The sequence below is a fragment of the Mustela erminea genome, chromosome X, assembly GCF_009829155.1.
Source record: "Mustela erminea isolate mMusErm1 chromosome X, mMusErm1.Pri, whole genome shotgun sequence".
Taxonomy (NCBI): Eukaryota; Metazoa; Chordata; class Mammalia; order Carnivora; family Mustelidae; genus Mustela; species Mustela erminea.
Window position 1 is genome coordinate 11,452,894 of NC_045635.1, and position 24,749 is coordinate 11,477,642.

Below are 24,749 nucleotides of genomic sequence, written 5' to 3' on the forward strand. Positions count from 1 at the left end.
AAAAAACTGAACAGTTTGTGGAATATTTTAGGAGGTAGGGGAAACAAAATTAAGGATAAGTTCAACTATTATCAAATCAGCATTCCATCCTTTCTACCAATAAGAAAAAATTCCTCTAAAAAAAAAAAAAGCAGGGGCGGGGGGATGCTGGGTAGCTTAGCTGGTTAAGCATCTGCCTCTTGATTTGGGCTCAGGTCATGATCTCACGGTCCTGAGATCCAGCCCTGCACCGGTCGCTGCACTGGATGTGGAGTCTGTTGGAGATTCTCTCTCTCTCTCTCTCTCTCTCTCTCTCTGCCCTTCCCCTTCCTTGTGTCCTCTCTAAAAAAATTTCTTTTTTTTAAAAGATTTTATTTATTTGATGATCACAAGTAGGCAGAGAGGCAGGCAGAGAGAGAGGGGGAAGCAGGCTCCCCACTAAGCAGAGAGCCCAACTCAGGGCTCCATCCCAGGACTCTGAGATCATGACCTGAGTCAAAGGCAGAGGCTTAACCCACTGAGCCACCCAGGTGCCCCTAAAAAACTTTCTTAAATAAGATAACTTCCTACCGTGGATATATATTCATTGCGTATGTCATTTTATTATTCTACCTCTGTTCACAAACCGAGACTAGATGGTGTCCGGAATGTGACCAAGTGAATGAAAGTCTGAACACGCATAAGGAACATGTGACACCGAACTCAACGGAATGCGCTCGGACTTACAGCCTATTCATATCTTTTCCTACGTTTGTTATTACTGCTCTTCAATGTAACATTTCTTACACCGGACAACAATATGGTAGAGATAGAAAGAAAAACTTACCTACTGGGCACAAGAGATTTTACAAGATAGAGAGGGAAGAATGATTTCTTTCATGGGGGCTACAGACTACTTTTCAAAGATCTTTTGTGCTAAGTGCGCTCCACGTCCCCTCCAGAGATGCTGCCCTCTCTCCTTCCTCCCCCACCGGGCCCTGGGTCTAAAGATGCGGACCCCCACGTCTCCATCTAGAGGTCCTCTTGCCCCTCCCCCCCAAAATTCTTGCCGCCAGTCCTCCAACCAGTCTAGCAGCGCTCTTCTCCCCTTTCTCTCTGGGTTCCCGAACTGCTCCAGCCTCTTCGGCCCAAGGATGGCAAGAGCTCCCCACTCTTGTTAGCACTGGGTACTTCCCAGCCCTTCCTCCTTCCCATAGCCCCGCCCACACCACCCATCCAACTCTTCTCAGCCGCTCCCCTCGAACAACACAGCCCCCAACGGATACACAAGGTAGTGCAGATGTCTTCATTCCTTTTATCGTCTGTTCTAGTGAACTCCCACGTGATTTTCTGATTCTGGACATTATAGCATCAGAGAGACAGAAGCTGATAAGCCGTTCAGGCCCTGGAGTTGCACAGGCCTGGGTTAGAGTCCCAGCTCTGCCCCAGGTTAGCTCCCTGGGCTCCGACAGAGGCAGATACTAGGCTACCCTCTGAGCTGGGTTCGGGAATTAAATGAGATCATGCCCACAGGGCATTTAGCCCAGCAGCAAGCCTCGCTGTAGCTATCAACACGCCTGTCCTCGGGGCTTCGTAAGGGCCACACTGGCGAGTGCCCCCCTACCTGCTTGGAAACGTAGGAGGTGCTCGTGTTCATGCAGACGAGGCTCTCCTCATTGCAGCAGCCGCCGCACCGGAACACGCTGACACAGGGCGGCTTGAAGAAGGTGTCGGTGCTCCTCCCGAGCTCGCTGGCCACCTCCACGCACGTCTCTCGGGGGCTGCACTGAGTCCGCTGCCATTCCTCATCTATAACTGCGGAGAGGAAGCTCCTGGGGGCCGGCCCCGGAAATGGCCTTGACAGGCCAGCGTGCGCCAAGGTCAGGCCGCACGCGGTCACGTTCACGTGGGCAGGGCTGGTTATCTTACGAGATGGATATTTTCTGTCTATCCCCTAGCGAAAGACTGTTTTCAGAAAAATCAAAACCAAAATCTGTGCTCCTTCCCACGTATACAATACCTTCTCTGGTATAAACCTACACCGGAAAAGCTGCCTAGTAAGAAGGTAAACAGAAGCATGCAGAGAAATAACGTGTAAGTGGCATTTGTTAAGCAATTTAAGGACACAGCTGGATAGCTTATCTTCCACTTGAAGTCAGGTGTGGGTAGGTCTTCACGCTGTCAAGAAATATATTTCTGTTGGTTGTTTCAGTAACCACGGTAGGATTCAAAGTGGGTCAGTTACATGAATGGAAATTTAAGTGGAACTAATCTTTCCTCGAGCGGGGATTTTTTCATGGGCGAGTGCCTAATACTGATGTTTAAGTAAATAATTGAATATGCCAGTTCCTTTTGATGGCAGGGCCAATATTCCGGCCATTCTAGCGAATATGAGAGAAACAAGAAAAAGAGACAAGCCTCTGGGAATAAAAATATTACATACTATAGTACTAGAGGGCCTCGTCTCGGCAATTAGACAACAAAAAGAAATAAAAGGCATCTGAACCGGCAAAGAAGAAGTCAAAATCCCACTTTTCGCAGATGACATGATGCCTTATGTGGAAAACCCAAAAGACTCCACCCCAAAACTGCTAGAACTCATACAGGAATTCAGTAAAGTGTCAGGATGTAAAGTCGATGCACAGAAATCAGTTGCATTTCTATACACCAACAGCAAAACAGAAGAAACAAAAATTAAGGAGTCTATCCCATTTATAACTGCACCCCAAACCATAAGATACCTAGGAGTAAACCTAACCAAAGAGGCAAAGAATCTGTACTCATAAAACTATAAAGTACTCATGAAAGAAATTGAGGAAGACACAAAGAAATGGAAAAACGTTCCATGCTCATGGATTGGAAAAACAAATATTGTGAAAATGTCTATGCTACCTAGAGCAACCTACACATTAATGTAATCCCTATCAAAATACCATCAACTTTTTCCCAAAGAAATGGAACAAATAATCCTAAAATTTGTATAGAACCAGAAAAGACCCTGAAAAACCAGAGGAATGTGGAAAAAGAAACCAAAGCTGGTGGCATCACAATTCCAGACTTCAAGCTCTATTACAAAGCTGTAAACATCAAGACAGTATGGTACTGCCACAAAAACAGACACATAAATCCATGGAACAGAAGAGAGAGCCCAGAAATGGACCCTCAACTCCATGGTCAACTAATCTTCAACAAAGCAGGAAAGAATGCCCAATGGGGGGACAAAACCAGTATCTTCAATAAATGGTGCTGGGAAAATTGGACAGCCACATGCACAAGAATGAAACTGGACCATTTCCTTATACCACACATAAAAATAGACTCAAATGGATGAAAGACCTAAATGTGAGACAGGATTCCATCAAAATCCTTGAGTAGAACACAGGCAACAGCCTCTTCGACCTCAGCTGCAGCAACTTCTTCCTAGAAACATCACCAAAGGCAAGGGAAGCAAGGGCAAAAATGAACTATTGGGATTTCATCAAGATCAAAAGCTTTTGCACAGCAAAGGAAACAGTCAACAAAATCAAAAGACAACCGATAGAATAGGAGAAGATATTTGCAAATGACATATCAGATAAAGGGCTAGGATCCAAAATCTATGAAGAACTTATCAAACTCAACACGCAAAGAACAGATAATCCAATCAAGAAATGGGCAGACATGAACAGACATTTCGGCAAAGACAACATCCAGATGGCCAAAAGACACAGGAAAAAATGCTCCAGATCACTCAGCATCAGGGAAATAGAGATCAAAAGCACAATGAGATACCACCTCACACCAGTCAGAATGGCTAAAATTAACAAGTCAGGAAATGATAGATATTGGCGAGGATCAGAGAAAGGGGAACCCTCCTACACTGTTGGTGGGAATGCAAGCTGGTGCAGCCACTCTGGAAAACAGCACAGAGGTTCCTCAAAAAGTTGAAAATAGAGCTACCCTATGACCCAGCAATCACACTACTGGGTATTTACCCTAAAGATACAAATGTAGGGATCCAAAGGGGCACGTGCACCTGAATGTTTATAGTAGCAATGTCTACAATAGCCAAACTATGGAAAGAACCTAGATGTCCATCAACAGATGAATGGATAAAGAAGATGTGGTATATATACACAATGGAATACTATGCAGCCATCAAAAGAAATGAAATATTGCCATTTGCAATGACGTGGATGGAACTAGAGGGTATTACGCTGAGCGAAATAAGTCAATCAGAGAAAGACAATTATCATATGATCTCTCTGATATGAGGAAGTTGAGAGGCAACATGGGGGGTTATGGAGGGTAGGGAAGGGGAAAATGGAACAAGATGGGATCAGGAGGGAGACAAATCATAAGAGACCCTTAATCTCACAAAACAAACTGAGGGTTGCTGGGGGGTGGAGGGGTAAGGATAGGGTGGCTGGGTGATGGACACTGGGGAGGGTATGTGCTATGGTGAGTGCTGTGAAATGTGTAAGCCTGACGATTCACAGACCTGTAGCCCTGGGGCAAATAATACATCATATATTAATAAAAATAATATAAAAAATACATCATATATTAATAAAAATAATATAAAAAATAAAAAAGTTGAAAATAGAGCTACCTTATGACCCAGCAATTGCACTACTGGGTATTTGCCCTAAAGATACAAATGTAGTGACCCGAAGGGGCACATGCACCCCAATGTTCACAGCAGCAATGTCCACAATTACTAAACTATGGAAAGAGCCTAGATATCCATCAGCAGATGAATGGATAAAGAAGATGTGGTATATATACACAATGGAATACTATGCAGCCGTAAGAAGAAATGAAATCTTGCCATTTGCAACAACGTGGATGGAACTAGAGGGTATCATGCTGAGCAAAATAAGTCAATCAGAGAAAGACAATTATCATATGATCTCACTGATACAAGGAATTTGAGAAACAAGACAGAGGATCATAGGGAGGGGAGGGAAGAATGAAACAAGACAAAACCAGAGAAGGAGACGAACCATAAGAGATTCTTAATCTCGGGAAACAAACTGAGGGTTGCCGGAGGGGAGGGGGTGGGAGGGATGGGGGTGCTGGGGGATGGACACGGGGGAGGGTGTGTGCTGTGGTGAGTGCTGTGAATTGTGTAAGACTGATGATTCACAGACCTGTACCCCTGAATGTAATACATGTTAATAATAATAAAAAAAATTACCTACTTTCTTGTAAAACAGGACTTGCTTTTCTCTCATCGTTTATTTTTAAAAACTAGATTCTGACACTTAGATACTCAAAGCTTTAGAGGCTTTCTACAGATGTTTTTGGGAAATGATTCAATTTTATGTTAAAGACGATTTTAAAGATTTTCTTTTAGCTTGTCATACAACTGTAGAGTTTATTATATGTTGGATAGGGTGGTGAAAACCTCCTGTGGTAGGAAGCTTTTAAACTGACTGCCAATGATAATGATACCTACCTCCTGGGGTTCACACCCTTGTACAATCCCCTCCTCTGTATGGGCTGGGCCTAATGACTTGAGTCTTATGAAGAGAATACAGGAAAAATGATGGGATGCCACTTCCATGCTTAGGTTAAAAAGACTGTGACTTCTGTCTTGCTAGCAGTCTCTCTCTCTTGCTGGCACACTCTTTCTCTTCCTTGTCAACTTGTAGGCTCTGATGAAGCAAGCCGCCATGTTCACATGGCAAGGAACTGAGAGCGGACTCTGGCCAACAGCCCTGTGAGGAACTGGGGCCTCAGTTCAACAGCCTGTGAGGAACGGAGTCCTGCCAACACCCTCTGAGTGAACTGGGAAGCACATCCTGCCCCGATTAAACCATGAGAAGCCGCCTGCAACCCAAGATGACACCTTGCCTGCGACCTCTGGAGAGATCCTGAAGGAGAGACACCCCGGTAGGCCATGTCTGTATTTCTAAACAGAAATTGTGACACAAAAAATGTGTTTCAAGCAGCTAAGTTTGAGGGTAATGTGTTATACAGCAATAGATAAACTGTTCTCCATTTTCACCGTATCTTCAAGTCTGTACTGGTCTCTTCCCACATTATTCTGAATTCCCACAGATGTGAACATATTTCCACTAGAAGGGGCAAAGAGAACTTCTGCTTGAAGTACACAGATACATTGTTGTTGGAGATTTGACCCCAGTCAAATTATTAATTATTCCCTTAAAGCACCTTTCCATATCTTTACCCCCACCCCAGCCACATCTTAGTACTCCTTAGAAGTTGCTCCTTTGATCACTGAAAACACAAAAGACAAGATGTTTGGCTGCCTCAGAAACATTGTATACACCACACAATTTGCCTTAACTTTGTTTTTTCATCATAAAATCTTCTAACCCAAGAGACCCTTTTAAATTTCCAATTATGAATATTTATATAAAGAGCCTAAAGGCTATAACCATGAGAGATAAAATACCCAATTAGGTATTAATATGAATATTACTTAATTCACTGTTTTTAATCACGAATCCTGGGAAAAACAAGCAGTCAACTTATGAAAACATTCATTGTTTAAAAGTCTACTTAAATGTTGCTTTCCATTTGCTTTTTTGTAAAACTAAGTTTTGAAAGTTGGAGTGGTAAGACTTGAATCAAAATTGTGTGGAATTACGTCTAATGCCACACTATTCTTTCCCACTGCCCAGCATGACTGCTCAGCCTCAAGGAATCACCCCCAAATCTGTGGGGGGAGATGTTAACCATTTACAATTGGTGTAACACATCGATTTGATTATTTACTGCTTCTAACTTAGTAAATCACTTCAGATGATCCTCCATGTAATAAGAGATGTTTTAATTAGAGTTGGCAAAATTCCATATTTTTTATGTTCTTTAAAAAAATATTTTTGGGTGCCTGAGTGGTTCAGTCTGTTAAGCATCTGCCTTCAGCTCAAGGTCACAATCTCAAGGTCCTGGGATGGAGCCCCGCATTGGGGTTTCCTGCTCAGTGGTTGGGGGCGGTCCTCCTCCTTCTCCCTCTGCACCTCCCCCAACTCATGCTCTCTCACTCTCTTTCTCTCTCTCAAATAAACAAATAAAATCTTTTAAAAATTGTTTATTATTTTTAAGGTTTCTTCTTAGAGAATGTCAATGTCACTTTTTTTTTTTTCTTAATCACCTCATCTTTGTTGTATGGTAAATGCTTGTCTCTCTATTCTCATAGAGTATCTCCAGGCTCACCTCAGACTTTCAGACAGGCAATCTGGTTAAGGCCTTGGATCTCCAGGTGAGGTCTGACCCCTTTGTTGCCATGAAGTCTATGCCAGTTCACCACACAGAAACAGCTAGAGCCTCAAAACCTCCAGCCAAAGTGGGTTCTAGGCCTGAGTGCCAACTACCTCAACTCACTCAGACACACAGTCACACACACAAACACAAAGAATCCTCTTCACACTCCTGCCTGCTGTGCTGCCAAGGGATTTGTCCCAACCTCACACAGCCTTCCCCACAGCTGGCAACAGGGGCCTGAGCAACATCATCTTTGTACAAATGGAAAAAAGACAGATAATTCTAGAAAAAAAGAAAAAACTAATTTTGGCTTAGTGGCCAGTTTGCATTATGTGATAGATACAATCCATTACTAGATGATCATATAGTAATCGAGTCTCAGATGCTAGATCAACAACTCCACAGTGGCTTCTTGTGCTGTGTTGCTAAATCATCCAAAATGTTAAATGCTTATCAGAAGCCACACCATTGTGCTTGGCAAGCTTCATTAATTATGGCACAGTACATATACGACAATGGTTTTCTTAGGAAGAACCTCCATACCCTTACTAGGGAATAATCATCCCCCTTGTTTCAAATTAGGTGATTTCCTATCTGGAGTTTGGATTCTTTTGTCTAGCGGATTCCCCACCTCTATCACCTAGGAAACTCCATATGCAATATTACAACTCAGCTTCCAACTTCTACTTTTCATTGTTACTAAAAAAAGAAAAATTACAGAATTTTGAAGAAATAAAAAAGCCATGCCTCTCACACTACTGGGTATTTACCCTGAAGATACAAATGCAGTGATCCGAAGGGGCATGTGTGTCCAAGTGTTTATAGCAGCAATGTCCACAATAGCCAAACTATGGAAAGAATCTAGATGTCCGTCAACAGATGAATGGATAAAGAAGATGTGGTATATATACACAATGGAATACTATGCAGCCATCAAAACCCCCGAAATCTTGCCATTTGCAACAACGTGGATGGAACTAGAGGGTATTATGCGGAGCAAAATAAGTCAATCAGAGAAAGACAACTATCATATGATCTCTCCATATGAGGAACTTGAGAGGCAGGGCCGAGAGGCCGTTGGGGGAAGGGAGGGAAAAAATGAAACAAGTGGGATCAGGAAGGGAGACAAACCATAACAGACTCTTTAATCTCACAAAACAAACTGAGGGTTGCTGGAGTGCGGGGGGTTTGGAGAGGGTAGCTGGGTGATGGACATTGGGGAGGGTATATGCTATGGTGAGTACTGTTAATTGTGTAAGCCTGATGATTCACAGACCTGTAGTCCTAGGGCAAATAATATATTATATGTTAATAATAAATAAATAGATAAATAAACATTTTAAAAAGCCATCCCTAATCTATTGGTTTTTATTCATGTAGGTATGGCAGTAGAATGCTCCTTGCTGACGAACCCCTATGTCATTTTATGTTTTCAAGTAACTCAATGATATATTTTTTTCTATTAAGAATGGCCTTGGGGCGCTTGGGTGGCTCAGTGGGTTAAGCTGCTGCCTTCAACTCGGGTCATGGTTCCGGAGTCCTGGGATCGAACCCCACATTGGGCTCCAGCCCCACATCGGGCTCCCTGTTCAACAAACAGGAAGCCTGCTTCCCCCTCTCCAACTCCCCCTGCTTGTGTTCCCTCTCTCACTGTGTCTTTCTCTCTGTCAAATAAATATTAAAAAAAAAAAAAAAGAATGGCCTTTCTGGGTTTGTTTTACATTCGCATCTCTGAGTTCAATATATTTCTGAATTCTGAAGTGTTCTTTTGTGTCTGTTTTAGATCTCAAAATCATATTGAACATATTTCTCTATAAACACAGCAAACCAGGATTCTTTGCTAACACCCAGGCTATGAAGTTAAAGACACCCTTTTCTTCTTCTGGACACGTGCCTGCCCTCCTGAAACCTCTGGAAGAAGCTGCTGCCTGTGTTGGTAGCTGACAAAGAGTGAGAACTGGCTTACACGCACACACACGCGTGCACACATACACACACGCGCGCGCATGCGCAGGCGCACACCTACCTTTTAGAGTCTCAATGTCATAGAAAGTTGCCGCAAACCTGGTGGCCCGATGCGATGCGGAGCGAGAGTCTGTGCTGGTCAAACTTTTGAGCTTCAGTCGGCATCTCCACAGCTTCCAGTCCTCGAGGTGGGTGATTCGCAGCAGTTCCTCCAAACCAGAAGCTGCCCTAATCTGCTGTTCAGACCGTTCTAACGTTGACCGAGATGCCCGCTTTAAAAAAAAAAAAAAATACTGGTTTCAAAGCCAGTTACTAAAGTTTTAGTTTGTTTTGATAACCCTCATTGCTGACGCTTAAAGACGTAAATAGAACTGAGAAGAAATTAGAGGGATTATTCAGATGCACACCAGTATCTAGGAAAAATACTAGTTAGTATTTCTGATTCACATTCTGCTCATTTATGATTGAATCAAAGAAATTGCTCTCCTTGGGGCGCCTGGGGGGCGCAGGTCATGATCCCAGGGTCCTGGGATTGAGCCCCACATCGGCCTCCTTGCTCTGCGGGAAGCCTGCTTCTCCCTCTCCCACTGCCCCTGCTTGTGTTCCCTCTCTCACTGTTGCTCTCTGTCAAATAAATCAATACAGTCTTAAAAAATAATAATAAAATAAATAAATATAAATATAAAAAATTATTCCCCTTGGGTTCTTGGAACAAAAAACAACATCAAAGTGGGTTGAATGGTGGACCTTAAAATGATATGTCCCCCTACTAACCCCCAGAACCTGGGCATGTGACTTTATTTGGGCAAGGGATCTTTGCAGATGTCATGAAGTTAATGATAAACATCAGAGGCGACCCTAGGTAATCTGGGATTACCCAGGTGGACCCTAAATCCACAGACAAAATGTCCTTGTAAGAGGCACGGGGGGAAGACATGGGCACAGAAGTGTTGTGAAGACGGAGGCAGAAGTTAAAGGAATGTAGCCATAAGCCGGGAATGGCCTGGAGCCCCCAGAAGCTGGATGAGGCAAGGAAGGCTTCTCTCCAAAAGCCTTTGGAAGGAGCACAGCCCTGTCAACACCTTGATTTCACAATTCTGGATTCCAGAACTGTGAGAGAATCTATCTTTATTGTCTTAAGCCACCCACTTTGTGGTAATTTTGTACAGCAGCCACAGGAACCAAATACAGGTTTCAAAATCATACTATTTTTGTGACAGGAGCCAGTGATAATTGCTTTCGTCCCTGAGATCTGAGAAACTGGCCCACAAGGTCCCAGGGACCCTGCCTGCAGTCACACGAGACAGGACGGTTTTAAGATCCTGAGGCTTTTTTTGGAAAAACCTGTTTACTATTTCAAAGACATCTTTCTTTTTCTGAGAAAATGCACTTCTAAAGTTTATGTTGAAAATTTGCTTTCCACACTGTTGCACGAACTGTATTGGCTGACACAATGCATGGATTTGTGCATGTGTCATGCACAAGTGACAAATGACCCCGCTAACACAATGTTTTCAGTATGGTAGCTCAATTCTTTAAAATTTGGGGCTACGTTATATAAACAATGATACTTACATACAATGAAATACTGCATGGTCATCAAAACCAGTGACAGAGATATGTACTAGGACAAAATTATACAAGCTCCTCCCTGGAACATGCTAGAAAAATCGTACAGGGGTCTGTCCATGGTTGGGGACCCAGATTTTCTCCTGCTGAGCCTGGGGTTACTGGATCTTTGTTTTCCTGGGCAGCTCAGACATGCGGGCTGAGGGGATTTTTAGAGCTGGGTGAGGGGGGAGCCGAGGGACCAGGGCAGCTGCAGGATGGTACTGAGAAAGGTTGACAGAGAGGTGGAGATCGGCTGCCTGCTGCAGGGGGAGGCAGAGAGGGGAAAGAGAGGTGAGCAGATGGGGCCTTTAGGAAGCTTTATGTTGAGTGGTGTGATGTGCGCAATGCTCCTCCACTGCCCCTCAGAAACTTTAGTTAAAATCTGCCTCATTCATCAGTATTTTAGGAGTAGGACTTTTTGTTTTTAGATATGATGATGGATACTGAGTGTTGTCCAAAAGTGGGTGCTCAGAAGAGCAAGTGTGGTCCAAGTCATGTATGATTCCGTTATGATGTCTCTTTAATTTATGTGTGTAAGACATACATGATATATATATGCATAAACTATTAACCATTATTAATCATGTATATAAAATTATATATACAAAATCTGGAGGGATTTACATGAAAATATAAACAATGGTTCCTGCTCTAGACCAGGGGCTGTCAAACTACAGTCCCCTTGCCTAATTCAGCCTGCCACCAGCCTGTTTTATGACTAAAGTTTTATTGGCACATTCATTTACATATTGTCTATAATGGCAGGGTTGAGAAGTTGCAACAGAGGCCTTCGCAGCAGTTTGAATCTTGAGGCCATTCCAAATTTCAATTCTTTATCTTTTCAAGCATTATATTTTTCATTATTCTATGTATTACATTGTCTCAATTATTTCTGAAATACTTATCAGACATGTACTGGAGTCTGTTAGTAATCTTACAGGCCTCCTAACTGTGCTTTTTCACCTTTATGTTTGGTTCTCCCTTCATCTCTCTTCAATGTGTTAAATTAATTGGTTCATCTTCCCAATCACCAGTTCCCCAACTGTGTGAGCCTATAGTTTATTTTGGTAAGTTTTTAATTTCAATCACCATATTTCTAATTCCATTTCACTTCATTTCTGTATGTTTCTCCTAATTTGTCATTATATCTTATATTATTCCTTTCTTTATCTCTTTGAGGGTCCCCAATACACTTATTTCTTCAAATTCTATTTTAAATTATTAGATATATGATTTATATCCTGGTGATAAACTTTATTGGCTATCTTTCTTAGGAATAATCACGTGTATGTGCTTTGGAATTTTGTTGAGTAGTTTCACCTTCACTGGGGACGGGGTTGTCTTTCTTCTTCTCTATTCTTCCTTCACTGAGAAGTTCTGTGGTTCTACCCCCGACTCCCAGAACCCTGAATCCAGAATCTTGCTGAGTATTTATGACTCAGGGATCAGCTTAGTTCAAGTCCTGGTTGCCAGGAAGTATCTGCTTCCTCCTTTACCCCTAGTTAAGCAGCTTCATAGAAGACACGCTCCGGGCAGCAGTGAACAGCACTGAATGGGAACCCTTCCTTTGGCTTCCAGGGAGCTGATGGAATGCACTCCCAGAGCGTCCTACCCACTGACGTTGAACTCTCAGGGGCCTCCACCTTCCAGACCCAGCTCTGCAGCTACAGCTTCATGTTTCTTGAAAGTTTAGCTGTACTGAGATATAACGGACATACCACTTGGCATAAGTTTAGGGTGTACAATGCATTGATCTTTTCGGCTTCATGGTCTTGGTACCATTTCTGCCAATGTTTGCCATCTGCAGATGTGTACCAGCATTAGATCAATTTTTTAAAAGATCTTCTTTATTTATTTGAGAGAGACGGAGATAGCGACAGAGATAGTAAGAGAGGGCATGAGCAGGAAGGAGATGGGGAGGCAGGCTCCCCACTGAGCAGGGAGCCCGAACTGGGGCTCAATTCCAGGTCCCTGAGATCATGACCTGAGCCGAAGGCAGACGCTTAACCCACTGGGCCCCCCAGGGGCCCTTTGAGCAATTCTCTATTTTACCTATCATGGCTATGGACTAGAAAAGATCTCAAAACATAAACTGAGAAGGTCATTCTGCTTGGAAGTTCAGATATGAGTGTGTGTGTGTGTGTGTGTGTGTGTTTAATAAAAGTGGGGGAGCCTTGGAAAATGTTTCTAAGCTAAGGTTAAGTGCCACAAGAGAGGAAGACACGGAACACATATGCAGGAAAGAAAGCAGAGGGGCTGGTTTGACCTAAGTTCCAGAGATAAATGCATGAATGGATGAAAGGGTCACTTTCCAGAATAGGAGGCCTACAGAGAATGACATGGGTTTGTGGACAGCAAGGCTGCTTGACACCTAGGATTTCTCACTTCTCTGTGAAGTTTAAATTGAGGCAGTTTTTCAAGGAGCATGGGTAGGAGGAAGCTTGAAGAGCAAAAATAGGGTTTGTGGAACAGGCATCAAGTTTAAGGGGCAGGCCACAGTTTCTTCATCTAGGGAATCTGGGGATGAAACTGCCTAAATGTTCAACTGTCAACTCAGAAAAGCAGTGATTCTCCATTAAAGACTCATTTGTCAATAGCCCCCTTTTTTCCTGATTATTCATTGCCTCTTCTGGTTGGACAGTATTACTATTTCATACTCAATGTCATCCTTGAAATAAAATTTTGTTACACCATTGCTTCCAGATGAAAATAAACCAAATACCTTTCTAATGTTTTAAAAGTCATGCTGTATCTGAAGGAGTTTTATTTATTGAGGCAAATTTCATTCAATACCATCCATAAATATAGAGCGATGTATGTACGCATAGCTCTGACAGGCTTCAATTCAATCTCAGAAATGGTTTTAAACTACCCAACTGAGAACTCTGCAGAAAGATTTCAAATCTCTGGATTGCATGAAAGGCGCTGAGCAGCTCAAGACTTCCCTCATCATAAAAAAAAAAAAAGAAAGAAAGAAAAGAAAAAAAAAGCAGCGTTTACTCAAATACTCAGAGCTATTTAAGCTCTTTAAGTCTCATAATTTCAAATTTAGTTTGAAACCGCTGAGAAATTGCAGGTGGTCATTTTACTACTACATGTGGGAGTACTAACCACTCAACATCAGCCTAAACCTGAAAACTCATTTGTCAGTGGATACGTCTACAACGGATCGTGAACGGCGGCTGGGCTCCAATAGACTTTCCGCACTGGTTGGTTTTTGTATAATTAACTTGATGCTATCTGCTTGGGGAAGACAAAAATTAAAATTGCCAAGTGTAAAATAGAGTCCCGAATATATATTTAAACCATTGATTTCAACGGTTTTAACTACCAAACATTTGCCAAATGAGCTGCTCGTAATTTCTTTCTCTTTTTTAGTGGAAGTCCTAGTCAAAACTAAAGTAATTAGAAAGCACTCAGCGAGAGGAAGAAGTGAAGCCAGCTTGCCTGGTCTCTGCTTTTTGTTACAGTGTCTTTTTATTCATGTGTATGATAATTGATCTGATACTGTTAGCAATTTCACTCCTAAATAACAAATCATTTCTGATATCCTGGTGACCAGGGCCAGTTTCTAAAATGTGAGGCTTAAAGCCTTTGTAACAAGATCGTACCCTTATTTAAATGTATACCGGTCCCCGCAGGGCAAGAGGAAGGAAGGGGAACCATTTTTCCTTTTGTTAATTGCTAAGGTCACAGGGCATTCTCCGTGTTGTGAGGAAATCAAAGGCTTCCTGCGTGCCTACTAGTTTAAATTCTAAATTTCCATCCCTGCTTCTCCTCAAAAGTATCTAGTCAAGTAACACCTTCAAAGAGTAAACAGGGGCATGATCTGGGGATTTCAAGAAGCCCTACTGAAAAGAACAGTGGGAGGGTCACTTTGGGAACAGAGCCAGTTGATGAGTGGGAAAACTGGGAATAAGATGAGGGAGGGGCTGGCGCTAAGACGGTCCACTTCACATCCACTGTACCAATTCAGGAAGCAATGGAAAATACTGGCGAGCTGAATATTACTGGACATCCACTTCACTGATGCGTTCTTTTGTTCCTTTCCTCTTGCTCTGGCCTTGGTCCATGCTGTTCCCTCTGCTTGGGAGTGCCCTCCACTCTCCGTCCCATTGAGCCTTTCTTAGCCAAGTGTTACGTTCTTAGAAACCTCCCCAACAGCTCCCGACCCCACCGGGGTCTCGTCCCTAGGCCACATGGATTCACAGCACCGCATTTTTCTCCTTCCCAGCGCTTACCACTGCTGACACTAATGAATTATTTGTGTGATTACTTGCTTGGTGTTTGTCTCTGGACCTCTGTGAGAGCAGGGAGTCTGAGCCTGGGATTCCACGCCTCTTAAAAACAGTTGATGCTATTTTGTCAAACACATTGGCAATATCTTCAGGAAGTTCGATAATAAGGAGGTGGAGTGACTAGAATTTATATATTGGGAAAATCCAGAAACTTCAGGGTGGGCTATGGAGGAAACACATTTCACACGACTTTCCCTAGATCTGCTTAGGGATTTACAAGTGTTGCCTGGGGACACGGTTCTATTACTTGCCCCTGGAGGTCAGGGGCATCACAGCAGTCAGCAATTTCCCTTTGCAGTGGGTTTGGGTTTGTGGATCAGGTTGCAACACAAATATTTCTGCGTTCCCTTCACCTCTTAGTAACTTCTGTTTTGCGGCAAGAGCAGCTGGCATTTCAGTTCCAACAAAACGTTTAAAGCTTAGCCAAAACCACCAAATTTTTCCCAGTTTGGGGTCCAGGCGGCACAGACATCCTCCCCGAATACAGTTCCCCCTGTCCCTCGAGTCCCTGGGCCACGTTACCCTGATGAGTCCAAATGAACTTTTCTGCCTTTGCCTCCCGCAGCTCCCAAGTGAAAATAATATTCCCTGAAAAGAAGCTTTGCCTGATATCCGTAAACCACAGCTAACTGGAGAGGGGAATGCATGGAGTTGAGTTGTTGATGGAACAGCACTCTGGAGCACGTGTTGGCAGTTTCTGACAAAGTTCAGCAGACACTCACCATATGATCCAGCAGTCATACTCCTGGGAATTGACCCTTGATAAAAGAGGACTTAGGTTTACCCCAAAGCCTTTACACGAATGTTTGTTTACAATAGCTTTCTTCATCATAGTCCCCATACTGGAAACAACCCGTATGTCATTCACTGTGTGAGTACTTAAGCAAACTGTTCCATCCAGCCTGTGACATACCACTCAGCAAGAAAACAGAACGATCTGGTGCGCCCGGGGACTCAGATGGGTCCGCAGGGCATTGGCAGTGAAAGAAGCCAATCTTAAGAGGTTATGTACTGTATGACTCCATTTACGACATTCTTAAAAAACCCCAATGATCGTGCTGGAGGACAGATTGGAGGCCGCCAGGGCTTTGGTGGGAGGGTGTGACTTGGAAAGGAGAGCATAAATGAATGTTTCCCTATCCTGATTACAGCGCAGCGGTTACGCAGATCTCTACAGTGTGTTTAAATTCATGGAACTGCCCGCCAAAAGGGGAAAAATGTTAATGACTTTAAAAAAAATAAAAAAATAAAGCAAGCAAGCTTCGAATCAAGGCACTGCTCCTTTTTAGCTATGTGATTGAGGGTCAATTATTGAACTTCCTTAAAGCTGGATTTCCTTTCCTCGTTTTATGGCTGGCGATGCTCCCAGTGCCCACCTCAGTACCTGATGGGGAGATTCACGAGGTCTGATGGGGGAAAGGGGCAGGCACCGAGTAGGCATTTAGTGAAGTTAAGGCCCTTTCTTTCCTTTCTCTGGCGGTGGGGGGTTGCGGCATCTGGGCCTGCGCTGTGGTTCAGAAATTTGTGTGTCTTCTGGCCCCTGATCTCCCTCAGTAACCGGAGGCAAGTCTGACAAGAGCAAGATGGCGCAACTTCCCTCACAGTAATTAAAAACGGAAAAGAGAAAAACTTTCCCAGGGTAAAGCAAGGACAAGTTTTTTCATCTTCTTTTTTAACATTTGTTGGAAGGGTTTTCAGATGAAAGGCCAATTTCAAAGTAATCTGCCCAGGCTTTACGTATATCTGTATAGACGGAGGAAGAAACAACCCACATCTTAAACCTTTGTATTCTGTTATTGGGAGTCTGGTCTTACCCAGAACAGATGGTATCTAATGGAATGGGGTGCACCAACCGAGGGCAGAAAGGAGAATGCAGCCTTGCTAGAAATTACTGCTGGGGCTGCTCGGAGGGAGCCGAGGGCCTGGTCCTTCTGTGAAATCCAGGAACCTGGTCATCTGGGGGCCTCATGTTCTTGGTGGCTCGTTGACTTATGTAGTTCTGTACCAAAATGCATATCTGTAAGAAACCCTGGGTGTTTAATTAAACTTGATTAGGGAAAAGGATTACAAACTCAAGGAAACCATGTACATGCATTTCTGTGTGTGTGCAAAGCCGTCTGGGTATTTTAGGGAGATACTGGAGAACTAAGATGCCTGGGACCTCCACATCCTCCAGTTTGATGAATGCTGTGGGTGGTTTTCTACCCAGCCAAATGTGGAGATCTGGGGATACCTCTATGCCCCCTTTACATTTTTTAAAGTCTGAATATTAAAAATTTTTTAATTTAAATTCAATTAAGTTAACATCCCCCTTTACATATTTCATTTATTTTTATTTTTTAAATAAATAGGCTCTACACTGGGTGTGGTCCCAGTGTGGGGCTTGAACTCATGACCCTGAGATCAAGAGTTAGAGACATAACTGACTGAGCCACCCAGGCACACCGCCCCTTATTTGTTTTAAATCCATGCTCTACTCAATGCCTCTGCTCCCATCTGATGTATCTGTGCTTAGGAAATGTGGGGCAGATGACTGTGGGATGCACTCGAGTGGCAAGACTCAGAAGGATGCTCTGAATAACTCCAAGGGTATATATTCCTGAGGTCTGTTACAGTTTCTTTACACCGATGTCAAAGATCAAGGGCCCAATTTTTAAGAAAACAACTCAAAGCCTTCATGGTAATTTGGTTATTGTTAAAAACAACCACACAGGGGTGCCTGGGTGACTCAGTGTGTTAAGCCTCTGCCTTCGGCTCAGTTCATGATCTCAGGGTCCTGGGATAGAGCCCCACATCGGTCTCTCTGTTCAGTGGGGAGCCTGCTTCACCATCTCTCTCTGCCTCTCTGCTTACTTGTGATCTCTCTTGGTGTCAAATAAATAAATAACATCTTTAAAGAAAAAAAACCAACCCCACAGCTCCCCACAAAAATGGAGAAGTGTCTTTCTAAGCCCTATTGCTGTTGGGTCATGTGACTTGCTCTGACCAGTGACGCATTACAAGATATGATACAGAGAGTTGAAATGTACGCATGCGTGTACACGTCTACATTTCTTCTATCACAGGTACCTGCCCCTGCTAGCCCACTGATCCAAGGAGGATGAGAGACATGTGGGGCAGACCCACATTCAACCAATGGCTCGAGCCTTGATCCTGACTCCCAGCTGACCCACAGCAACAAGAGTGAGAATAGATTATTTAAGCCATTGAAGTTTGGACTGATTTGTTACGCAGCATTACTGTGGCAACAGTTAATTGCTATAGTCCTATTTTAGCCTAAGTATAACATAATCTGTTGGCTGAGCAGAGAATCTTTATGTAGATCCTCATGTCTTTTTGGCAAGGCACCCCACTATACTGCTGGGAGTCAGTCCAGTGTGTCCCCCTTTTCCCTTCTTCCAAAGATGCAGTGGTCCCACGTCAACATCCACGGCTCTCCTCTTCCTTGCCAATACCCTCTGCATCATCGAAGATGCCCAGTGATTCCCCAGTCTTGCTGTGAGGGTGTAGTTATGAACCACACACACCACTGCAAAGTCTACTTTTACTTTTTCAGCCCATTCTCCTTTTTGGGGAATCTTAATTTAGGACGAATTCAGGGCATTCACCTAGTCAAAATTACACCCTTCCTAACTCTCTCCAGAATGGAACCGTAAGCAGCAACAAAATATTTGTCATGCCTGTATCCCGCAAATGTCATTTTCTCTCTCTCCAGAAACAATTTTCACCAAACCTAGACTTCAGAAAAGCAATACTTTTGTCAAACATGTGACTGCTATGATTGTTTAGGTAACAATGAACAACAACCAAAAAAAGACTCCTAAAAATTGACATTATTACCTAAAGTTCCAGGTCTTAAAATTATCCTTCATGCAGGCCACAACTGAACTCCTCAGTCATTGGTAAGACATGAAAATAACTAAGACATCTTTATTTCATAAAAATATCATTTCCACTCATGTGCCTGGCACACAGCAGACATTCCACAAATACTTACTGAACTGAAATGTACAGCTGTTCTTTCTCCAGGGACAAGAAGCCAACTCTTGAACAGCAGAAATAAACTTGAGTGTCTTCCTTCAGCAACTCTACCCAAGTAGCCAACCATGGTTGTTTCCCATCTCAAAGACATGTTCAAAAACATTTAGAAGCAATCAGATCTGGGCTGCTGGTCATTTATCCTGTTCACCAAATATTTCCAGCTCTCTCTTCTGAGCACATGGAAGGATTGCGCACTTCCTGGCCCCTTGTGGTTCGATGGAGTGTGGTTCGATGTGACCAGAAGTGACATGGGTCACTGCCAGGCCAGAACATTTAATTGCCAAAGCAAAACTCTCCGGGGACTCTCCTGCCCTGTCACAGAGATTGATGACATTCAAGATGTGGATGTTCAGCCAGTTTCATCCTGAGTTAGTGATGACCCTGAACTAACCCAGATGGTTCTGCGGTAGGAGAAATAAATAAACCTGTTTCTGTGTCACCACGATGCAGGGGGTGCTTGTTTTTGCAGCATACCCTGGCCGATGCTGACTGACAAAGTACTGAACCAGAGTGTTTTGCCATAATCTACCACATCCCCACAAATCACCACATGGAAACATGACAGCACTTCTCAGGAATCCCAAAGATGAAGGAAATCTTCAAGGTGTCTGTGTTTTATCCAGATCTGCCAGGTGGCCCAAAGCGGTTTTCCTTGCCTCTCTTTCTATGACCACTAAGGCTAGAAAATGGGTGAAGGGGACATCCTTCTGTAACTGGCTCCTAGGAGTGAACACCTTGCTGGAGGGCCTGTGGCTATAAGGACATTGCAGTGTTCTTTGATACCGTCATCTGACCCCTCTCTAATCCCCAGAGGAAGATGGCACATGGTGAATCAACTGCCTTATCAAAAACGCTTCTGAATGTAAACAACAGAAATCAGACAAGCTACGATGAGAGGAGACATTGGAGATGATTTAATGTGGCAGTTTGTAAGCTGGGTATGTCAATATGCCAGAGGCCTTGTCCATCAGTCCATCCACACACACTTGTTAGTATCTATTCTCTTACAGGCTTTGTACTAGGTGACCGAGACCCGGTAGCACGCAGTGCAGTTTCCCCGGACTCAGGGTACCCTGCAGGGGGTATGAAGGATGTGGCTGCCTCATGGGCAAAGGAACTCTGGCTGTGGTTGGAGCAGCGGCGCATGCCCAATGCCAGAGAGCATAAGCAACTTCTTAAAACAAAAAACAAAGGAGGAGAGAAAGAAAAAAAGAGAAAAGTCCCTATTGTTAAAAAACTTTCCTTCTAGCAGAGGATGACAAAACACTAAACTTAGACACCAATTAAAAATGTCGGGTACCAGTAAACAGACTGCAGAGGATAAAATCATGTAATGATATAGATCAGGGTTGGCAAACTATGACCCACGGGCCACATCCAGCCTACAGTCTATTTCACTACCGTTTGTGAGCTAAGGATTATTTTTAATAGTATTAAATGGTTGAAACAAACGAAGAGAAGATAAGGATTATTTCATGATGTATGAAAGTGGTATGCAATTCCAATTTCAGAATCCATAAAGTTTTACTAGAACACAGCCACATCCTGTATGATCTGCCCTGGCTACTTCTCCAACCTCAACAACTGTGGCTCTGGCCTCTGCCTCTAATTCCACCTCCACTGGAGCTACAACCCAAACACCCAAGTCACTTCCCGCCCCACCCCCCATGGCCAGTGCACAATGGTTGTCCCAGCCACCTCACTTCCTTCAGGGCTCTGCATAAGTGAAATCAGACCCGGTAAGTCTCTCCCACCCATCACTCTGTGTCTCCTCCTCCTGTTTGATTTTCTCCATGGGACCACCTTGAGATACTCCACGTTCTAGATTTGCTACTGCCTGCCTCTCCCCGCCATTGGAATGTAAGTTCCATGAAAGTCAAAACACTGTCCTCTTTCCTGTTGCGTTTCCAGCACTGAGACCAGTGCCCAGACATAGTACGGGCTCAACATTCAGTGAATGCACTGTCAACCACGGTTAAGTCCTAATGAGAAGCAAAGGAGATCCTTTACCAACTGGGATGTGATGATCGGTCACAGCTTTCACGACATGCGGGGAGGCCTCAATGTGTCTTGGTTTTATAATGTCCTAATGTCTTGGTAGAGATTATAAGAACTAGTGGCAAGAGAGACAAAAGTGGACTTCACATGCAAGCCACCTAAAAAGAAAGGTCTCCTCTCCATGCATCTCAATCACATTGTCAATTACATGTAGTTTTCCATCCTCACTGCTAATCTCGAGTGGTAGGAAAGACTTAGGTTTAGAAATGTGCTCAGAAACAAGGTTGCTCTCATGTGTGTCCCGATTTCTCTAGGACCTCGAGCCAACTGTGGTGATGATACATGTGCCCAGGAGTTCCAGATATTACCACATCAGGTTCTACGTGGAAGTGTTCATGTGTCCGAACACTGTATTTTTGCTCCATAAACTATCTTTTATAAGCTGCTCCCAAAAGGGAGTTCCATAATGGAACTCGTTTAACATTTAGCATTACTGATATTGTTTTTCCTAGCACTCATAGGGGTCTACAGTACAGGCTCATCCACAAGTCCAAATCAGGATTTTTAAAATTAAAAAAAAAAGTCACACAAGGAAGACATAAGATACAGGGGGTGTTTGACTGTATCCTGAATACCAATAATACGCTACGGAGATATGAAAGCTTCAACCACCATTCAGGGTGACTAAGTAGGGGTACAACAGATCTGTGTATAGAAGCAAGTAGTTCAACCCATTTAGCCACGGGGTCGTAAGTAAAGAAGTTCATAGAAAACATTTCAAATGTCTTTTGTGCCAAGGACTGTGCCTGATCGAAAAGTGAACAAGAACTCAGTAGGTCATGTGATTAGCAACAGTCAATGGGCTTCCAGGTGTGGGACTTAGGACGTGAAAAGAGGGAGGGGAATGGAGGGTCCGCTTCCTGAAGTGAAATATGCAAGATGCACTCAGTTCTTGTTATTCAGGTCGCTCTAGAGTGGATGTCAGGAAAAGGCGCGTGACACCAGGCTTACAAAGTCTTGTCAGCCATGGGACTTCTCATGAAAGTTAAGAGGTACCCCACATTCCAGTGGGTCTTGGTATCACATACAGTTTGAATGACCCCAACCCCCAGCAACATTCATCCACCAATGAAGAAGGACGGGGCTATAAGGTAGTGTGGAGGAGAAGGAAACCAGTTTTGCCAGAAGAGAGTTGGGAAAGCCTATCATAACCTGGAGTTCCTCTCGTGACATCACTCTAGTGATATGTCTGCATCAGTGACGCTGAAAAGATTTAGGGAGGCTGGCGTCATAGGAGTGCTTAAGGAGATGCCAGGATTCCCCATGACAGGAACTGCTTATCAAGCAAACCAAAATAGTGCTGGCCAGACAGTCAGTGTGAACGACTGGACAGTGAAAATTGTAGGTATTTATTACCAAATGCCCAAAATGTCAACACTATGGGACTCAGGGCTGTCACAGACAGAAGTGAGTTTATGTAAAGCTTCCTAGAGTTGGACAGTGCACATCCGGTGCAAATTTACAGGACTATCCCAACTGTAGAATAAAAGCTGGAGAAAACAGACACCAATAAATCCCACATCTAGATGGTTAATCTGATTCTATTAGTGAGCCAAGATCAGGCACTGGGTTAACCTTGTTTCTAGAAGAAAATGTGTTCTGCTTAGATTGAGAAACTTAGCAGCTAAACAGCATGTGCAGATTTGAGTTGAGACTGTCAAACAGAATTATCTCAGTCCACAAAGTCCATGCACTGCTGTCCCTAAACAGCTCTCCTAAATACAGGTGGCAAGCCTAAAGAACATAGGATGCCTCACCCTAAAGTGGCATTAAGTACAATCGTCTAGGGTATCAGTGGCTCGATGCGTGGTTGTTGCAGAAAAAATATTCACAGACTCATACAATTAGGGTAGAGGCAAGGCTAGTCAAAGCGAAGACAAGGACAATGTTTAAGGACAGAGAGTGAGGACTGCACGGGAATGGATCCATTTAGGAACAGCCAGGGCTGTGTCTAGACAGGAGGATGGAGAGAAGAACAGGCTCACAGACCTACTACTGAGAAGGACCGTGAAAATGTCTCATAATAAATGGAACATTTTTAACCCCAAAAGCAAAAGAATAAATTCATATCCCAGTGTTCATTACCATCTCGAATACGCTTCCATACCAAATATTCCTTTAAACAAGTAGAACATTAAGAAGGTTATTCCATCTTAGATTTTCTCTTAAGAAGAAGGGGTTAAAGGAAAAGCCTAATAACCTATACCGTACAGCTCCTCATCCCTCACAGGGTCCAGACTCATCTTTGTCAAAACTTCTGTTTACTCTAGCCCCCCCCCACCCCTTCACATCAGAAACATTTTATTTAGCTGGGGGTTGGGTAGACGGAAGCGCCATGTGTGTAGCTGCACTTTTTAAATGAAACTCAGACATATATTTAAAAAATTGCTAATAGTATATTACTAAGCAAATGATGCTGCATCTTCCATGTAGAAGGTCATGTCTTGTCACCTGCAAATTCACACTTTCTTCCTCCGCCCCAAGAAATAAGTTCATGTGTGATCAGTACATGTGAACCACTTCAAACCTCACTGTGCCCAGGACCCCTAGAGAATTCTTGGTGTGTGAGTTCTTTAAAAGAGCGGAAGAACCTAAAACATATTCCTTCTTTCCAACAATTCAAAATCTTCTCTTGTACTGTCAAGTGCAGTGACGTTCAAAGTCAAATGGAAACATTTTTAAAATCTATGCATAACGCTGGGGGGAAAAAGAAAGCTTCCATGAACTCAGTGCATCTGAAGGATTTCTGAGTTTTGTGGACTTCAAAAAAGCTGAACAGCTTGAGAAGTCTTATTTGCTTCAAACAAGTCCAATTTCCCCCCCTGTCACTGAGGCTCAACAGTGGGTTCCTCTCTGCCTACCATCTGGCACTGAGCTGCAGCCCGAAGGCTGGCAGCAGTGAGGTAGGGCTGCACGGCTGTGAGTTCTCCGGAGTGCATTCGGAATTTGGAAAGCCAGACTTCCTTTTTTTTTTTTTTTTTTTTTTAAAAGAAAGATCTGAGTAGACTGCCAGACTACTCAAGGTGGCTGTTCCCCGGCACAGTGTTCAAACTTTACAAACTGTATGTCTATTTAGGCACCGTATGTACATCGGCATTCCACATGGAATGAGAGGAAGACTGGTTCACCCCAAGGACCAATCTTCTCCTGTTGGGGGCGCTATCACCCCTGCCGAAAATATATGTCCTAACAACAGCTACAAAACCTCAAGTTCACATCTAACTTGTCTATTTGCGGCCAGAAATTCCTAAATCAGTAACGATTTGCTATCTCTTCCATCAAAACAACGAAATCCAAATCATTTTCAAAATAGAGAGCTGAAGAAAACAGTCTAATCTGCAAAATACTTGAAACTGGGTGAAATATTGCTCAGCCAGTAACAACCCAATTAATTCTTTTGCATTACTCTCAACTCGTCTGGTTCCGAGGCTTGCAGTTAAGAACCAAGGATTCAATTACTGTTGAATTTTACACACTTTAAAAAGCAAAAAAACACACAAAAAAACAAAAAAACAAACGATTTCCAAAAAAACATTTTTCTAGATGGTAGCAATGGGTATTTTAGAAAACCAGATAGAAACCATCTGGATAAAGTACTGCACT

At 43.3% G+C, this 24,749-nt stretch overlaps 1 protein-coding gene across 1 annotated transcript in view; it reads right to left on the reverse strand.

Annotated features, from left to right (window-relative positions):
* The window catches only part of VEGFD (vascular endothelial growth factor D), a 37,254-nt gene that overhangs the window by 11,505 nt on the left and 1,000 nt on the right, over nt 1-24,749 (reverse strand). Inside the window, exons 2-3 of the mRNA XM_032330888.1 lie at nt 9,200-9,410; nt 1,583-1,773 (exon numbers count right to left, since the gene is read on the reverse strand). Of these exons, the coding sequence (XP_032186779.1) occupies nt 1,583-1,773; nt 9,200-9,410 (402 nt within the window). The remainder of the gene's footprint in view (nt 1-1,582; nt 1,774-9,199; nt 9,411-24,749) is intronic.